Below are 6,104 nucleotides of genomic sequence, written 5' to 3' on the forward strand. Positions count from 1 at the left end.
TTGAGGAATGTGATGGTGTGCGTGCAGAGGGCTAAGCATGAATTTCAAAAATTTTATGCGGAAAGAATTAGCTAACCCATTACCCCATGAATTATGCAATGTCTTAGATGTTCAAATCACATTTAAAGTCTAGGATCTATATCATTACTCAATTTATAATTAAGTATATTGCATTATTCATGTCTTATCTTTGTTTTGCATGCTCCATAACTTTAAATCCTTAAAACACTTTTAAGATTCAAGTTAATCATGCAAACAAACATGTTCATTCATTATATGAATAACATAATGAAATAATATAATCAGTTTACATCATATGTAAAAGATCACATCCTGCATAGATATTTGATATCACAAAGAACCTGGACGAGCTATGATACCACTGATGGTGTGCATGCAGAGAGCTAAGCATGAATTTCAAAAATTTTATGCGGAAAGAACTGGTTAAACATTTTACCCAAAACATGCTTGATATTTTAGACATTTTGAATCTGGTACCAGTCGAAGACAGTCTTCAACTGCACATCACATGTGGCGCGGGCTCAGTCCCAATGGATAGGGTGACACCCGCGCGTACCTATCAAAGCACTCATCACATGAGCCTCCGGGTGGAAAGCCACGCTTCGTCACATGATCATGCGTGAGAGTTTTCGGGAATCGGATAGTCTCCACTAATCCTTTGCTTTGACACCAAATATCACAAAACCCTCAGATCCCGAGGATTGTGTGAGGTGTCCAGGCCTGCCACTTGTCACACATGCAAGCAAGAATATGCTTAAGAGCAGGCGTCGGGATGTGGGTCGCACATACAGGACGTGGGTCCCACCTAGGCAGGACGTGGGTCCCACATACAATATATGGGTCCCACAAAGGGAAGGGAGTCCTAGTCATACTAGGATCATAATTGATTTCAATCCAATTTGACTCAAGCCAAATCTGATTTGGTTGGGGGCAAATTAGACATTTTCACCAAACCAATTTTGGTATCAATTACGGTTTTACCAATTTCAAATCATATTTGAATTTGGTCAAGCCCAATCTCTATTACTCAATCAAATTGAGTCTAATCAGAGATCCAATCACCAATTAACTTCTCCAAGCAACAATTGTTTAGGGTAATCAGTTAATCACATTGACTATTTTACCTCTAGATGATTCTCAATCGTCAATCAGCCATTTGATCAATCCAGAAACTTCTAAACGTGTGACCTCACAGGTTCGAACCTAAGTCGGTAGTACAAGAACACTTCCTGCACTAATCGAAGTAACCATCTAGCAATGGGACCAGATGACCGGATAGGCCGAATAGATGCAAAGCAATATTCTAGAACCTATGGACTATGGTTATCGCATAATTCATCCTCTTGACTAGAAAATGCCCAGAGTGGGTTCAGAGTCTGTCTACCCTGAAATGATCCATCGAAAATATGTTTCAATTCAATAAGTCAAGTGATAGTGATTTGACTTTTTCTGGCCAGGATACTACTTAATTGAAAATACAAGGCATTCACCCTTATTTCTAAGGGAGGTCAATCCCATCTTGATCTGCAGCTGACTACCACAAGTACTTGACTGGATCCAGAAACCTTCCGTTGTTGGATTAGAAATCTAGGTAGTCCGGCACCAAAGTACAGTGAGTTGCTTGCAAGCCATCGGTTGCAATTTCAGGTCTAAATGATACATATACCCATATCCACTCGGAACAACTCTTGACAAGAGAGAGTCCGTTAATTGGTCACGTTCAGTGAACGTACACTACCACTCACCTATATATCATACTAATATCTCTATACTCTTTGGTTTGGAAGACAACCAACAAATATGATACACAATGACCTACGCCCGATAATACTATCGTCCTATTAATAGTATATCATACGGTCATGAACATTTAAGGACTTGTGTGACAAAATCATATTTCATTACACAAAGCAGTCCTAAGGACTTCATCACATCGGAGTTTGTGAAGATGTTCTGGTGATGAATAAATACCATGTTATTTATAATTGATTCAAATACATTTACAATCAGCAATTGATTGGATTTAGGATATAATTTCCAACAGAATATGGTTTATAAAACCAGTAGAATGGAGTAAGCTAAATCATTTTTGTTAAAATTTTTCTTTCAAAAAAGTCTATTACATCTATCGAGAAAAATGTTATTAAGATATATGTTTCACACATCAGGGTAATTAAACAACATTCATCAAAATCAAAATGAACGTTCATGCAGGATCCAATTTCTTAGTGAATTTGTTTTATTTTTGATTAATTGTGGTTTGCTTCAATTGATGTTGAACCAACACAATTCCCTGGATTGACATTGATTCCTGAAGATCTTTTTATTTTTTTAGCCCCTGAAAATAAAGAAACTACATAAAAAATTAATTCTTAAATATTATTTTTTAAAAGAAAGAGAATATAATTTTAAAAACATAGGATCTTATCTAAAAGGGTTAGTTAGAAGGTGTTATTAGGATATCTAGGCCCTATAAAGTATCCAAAATGTCCTTGATAAATAACCAATATGGGATCAAACACACATCTGTACAAGTTCTCGCATACTTTCTTTGGTTTAAATCCCAACATCCTCACGAGGTTAAGGATTCAAATTCTTTTAAATCTAATCATCGACACGATTATGAACATATGCTTAGTTTCAATGGACCTGTATGTCCTCTTGTTTGCATGAGCTATGAGCTCGATTCATGTTGATAACATCCGTAACAACCTAGGATCTTATCTGAAAAAGCAAGATAGAAGGAGTTACATAGGTTCTTTAGCATTGTATAAGCATCCAACATCTCTTCAACACATAATTTATGTGGGATTAAACACATACTCCTCTTGTTTGAAGACTTGGCATCCTTGCTAGAGTAAGGTTCCACTTTGATGTCTTTTGTAGGCATCCTCATTAGACTAATTGATGTGACTAAACACATAGTCCTTGCTAGACTTGGCTGTAAGCCAGTTCCATTCTGATACCTATTGTAATGTTGTAGAATATTATTTAAAAATTTTAGCTAGATAAAAGGTGATATTTGAGTTTCTTGGCTTTGTATAAATATCCAATTTTTTTTTGATGAATAATTATATTGATGTAGGATGAAGCATATACTTGCATGCGTCCTTACATATATATTATCAGATAGTATGGAAAGTTTCTACAATTTATAGCATGGCATTAGAGCAGATCATGTGTAGGGCTTGGGCACATAAAAGGTCAAATTTTAAATAGGCCTGGCCCAAAGTCTGATTAAAAATGAATAGAATTTAGGCTTGAGGCCCAGCCCATAATCAACTCTACATAACATGTATAATTTTAATGCAACTACTAAATTTACCTAGTGAGAACAAGGTTTGTCTTGTGAAACAATGGACAAAGAGGATGGCTATGTATCTATCTAATTGACTAGGTTTAGAATGACTCATCGGTTGACTCCACCTATTTTGCTAGATAAAGATGCTACTGCCCATCTTTTTAAGTCAGCATACCTTTTTTTTAGACCTAATATATGTAGGAGCTATTACAAAGTCACCATTCACCACCTTTTCTTAGTGAGTTCAGATTCGGTGCAGTTTTTGGACGGTAGAGTCTTGAATTACTATGGATAGCCATCCCATCATCCATTTCAGAGATGGGTTGCTCTTATTTATCCTAGAAATATGTCTAGATACTTTTTAACACGAGTAGAGATAGAAGAGAGCCGCTTATTTGTGAAATGAATGATGTGGTGGCTATCCATGGCTATACCGCACTCTATGGAGCAAAAGTCACACCACAAAAGTTAGCAAGTTTGATTAGAATGTTTTGGGGGATTTGTCAGCCAGAAACACTTCAATCTGCGCACAAAGAGGGTATTTGGGCAACTAGAACAAAGTCCACGCAATAGTTTGGCTCACCATAATCCACATTCTCTGGAAGAATTTAGCTCGAGCGTAGGACTGTTTGAAGTCGTAGGCGATTGCCGCCCGCACGCATCCGGTGGATCCGGGAACAGGTCAATGGTTCCGTTTGTAAACTCATTTGGAAAGCTTATGCTTTAGCGCCTTTTTACACATCGGGGCACAAAGAGAAAAGATTAATCGGTAAAAACATAGGATATTTCATATTACATGGGGCAGAGGTAGGAGTAGAGTTGGGCCCTGATGTAATTTTCTTATCAAGAGAGAAAAAAAAGCACATTAACCCATAAAATCTATCCTATTTCTGTACTGATTCTTTTTTTAGTATCCATATTTGCATATTACTCCTGAAATCTGCTTTGTTGTGTATATTAACCCCCCGATAATATTCCTTGACCAAAACATGGTCAAAGATTATTAGAATTGGAAAATGACTATAAGGTCCCTGGAGAGCGCTGAAGTGAGAAGAAGAGATTGGATTTTCATTGTTTTTTTTTTAAAAATTTTCCATTCCTTCTCTCACCTTAGCCCCCCTAACCAGTAACCACCTCTCGTCCTTTCCATTCCGTAGACAGTCCACGGAGCACTTTATTGACTTTTTGCTTGACTTGAATCGCAGCAAACCCCTCGTTTCTTTTTTGTCCAAGAAAACATGCACGTCGGAGTTCCATGTTTTATACCAACTTAAGCATGACAGAACCTTAGATTTTGTTGCAAAAGATGAAGGATTAGTCTGGACCATAAAGGCTTGCGGATGAAAAAGAAGAGGAGTTTGTAGAATGTAACGAAGAAAATCCAAAATTTGATTGCATTTAGAGAAGCCTGCATTTATTTAGCAACTGAAGCCCCCTCCATTATTTATTACATGCATAACCAAAACACGGTGCACACAAAATCAGACAGAGGGAAAGACATGGACATACAAGGAGAGACGAAGACAGGTGGAGAGGAGTTACAACGGAGTAAAAGCATCTGCATGCCGGGCTTCATGGGCTTCATGGGATTATCATAGGGCTAGAATTTAAGGGTGGCTGCGCCCCCCACCACTCCCATGCCCAGACCCATAGCCGGAGCCATACCCAGACCCAGAGCCGGACCCAGAGCCGCCACCGCCGCCACCGCCGCCACCTCCTCCGCCACCTCCACCTCTCCCATATCCTCCACGTGCTCCCCCAGCTCCATGTCCAGAGCCCGACCCGTACCCGCTTCCCGACCCAGAGCCACTGCCGCTTCCACTCCCTCCACCACCTCCACCTCCACCTCCTCCTCCACCACCACCGCCCCCACCACCTCTGCCACCAGCCCCAGATCCTCCTCCTTCACCATAGCCATAGCCGGAACCATAGCCGGAACCGGACCCGCCACCTGAGCCGCCACCTCCGCCGCCACCTCCTCCTCCTCCACCACCACCTCCTCCGCCACCAGCCCCAGATCCTCCTCCTGCACCATGTCCAGAGCCGGAACCATAGCCGTAACCGGAACCGCCCCTTGAGCCACCACCTCCGCCACCACCTCCACCACCCCCTCCACCACCACCGCCACCACCGCCCCTAGACGCCAAGGATCGGCCTGCCTCGGAGAGCCCAATGCTGAGCAAGACTATGAAGGCAAGTGCAACAAGCTTAGTCCGAGCCATGTTTGTTAAAGAAGAGATGTCAGGATTCGCTTGTGTGTCGGAGGGAAAGCGAGCATGGGTATATATAGAGCAGCATGGGTGGCTCTCGAGGCATGCAAGCTTTATTTACTCCACACGGACATGGTTTCTTAAATGAAACCAGGGAATAAGGAATGGCTATTGGCTACTGGGTAATCTGGACTGACGGTTCCAGGATCTTTAGCCAGCTTCAGGTTGAGAGCTTTAACAAATGACCAACTCATGGGTTTCCTCCATGCATTTAGATCGATCAAGGTGCTACCGCCCATAACCCGTAGTTGGTAGACCTAACTGATAATAATTTAGTACATCATATATACCGTACTTTATATTTCATATTTTGACCTTCGGGAGAGTAGGTGGATTTGAATAGTCTAAAGTATGACCTAACATACCGAACCTGAGCCGTATGAATTAATGTACTGTATCGTACTAATTCAAAACCGATATGTGATACGCTCTCATACTATGCATCCCGACATAAAATATAACAACATCCATATGGGACTTGGTTCCCGAGACGGCATAGAGTGTGTTTAGGA

General features: G+C 40.7%; 1 protein-coding gene across 1 annotated transcript; it reads right to left on the bottom strand.

The window, feature by feature from the left end:
• Nucleotides 1-4,735: 4,735 nt before the first annotated feature.
• Nucleotides 4,736-5,544, bottom strand: LOC120109904 (putative glycine-rich cell wall structural protein 1). The gene has a single exon (XM_039123538.1). It carries the CDS (start codon nt 5,542-5,544, stop codon nt 4,930-4,932), a length of 615 nt encoding a protein of 204 aa, XP_038979466.1. The 3' UTR covers nt 4,736-4,929.
• Between the last annotated feature and the right edge of the window lie 560 nt (nt 5,545-6,104).

Source organism: Phoenix dactylifera, chromosome 2 (assembly GCF_009389715.1).
Source record: "Phoenix dactylifera cultivar Barhee BC4 chromosome 2, palm_55x_up_171113_PBpolish2nd_filt_p, whole genome shotgun sequence".
Lineage (NCBI taxonomy): Eukaryota > Viridiplantae > Streptophyta > Magnoliopsida > Arecales > Arecaceae > Phoenix > Phoenix dactylifera.

Excerpts from the sequence above, each read along its gene's own strand:
- LOC120109904 (XM_039123538.1), bottom strand. The coding sequence starts at position 5,544 with ATGGCTCGGACTAAGCTTGTTGCACTTGCCTTCATAGTCTTGCTCAGC.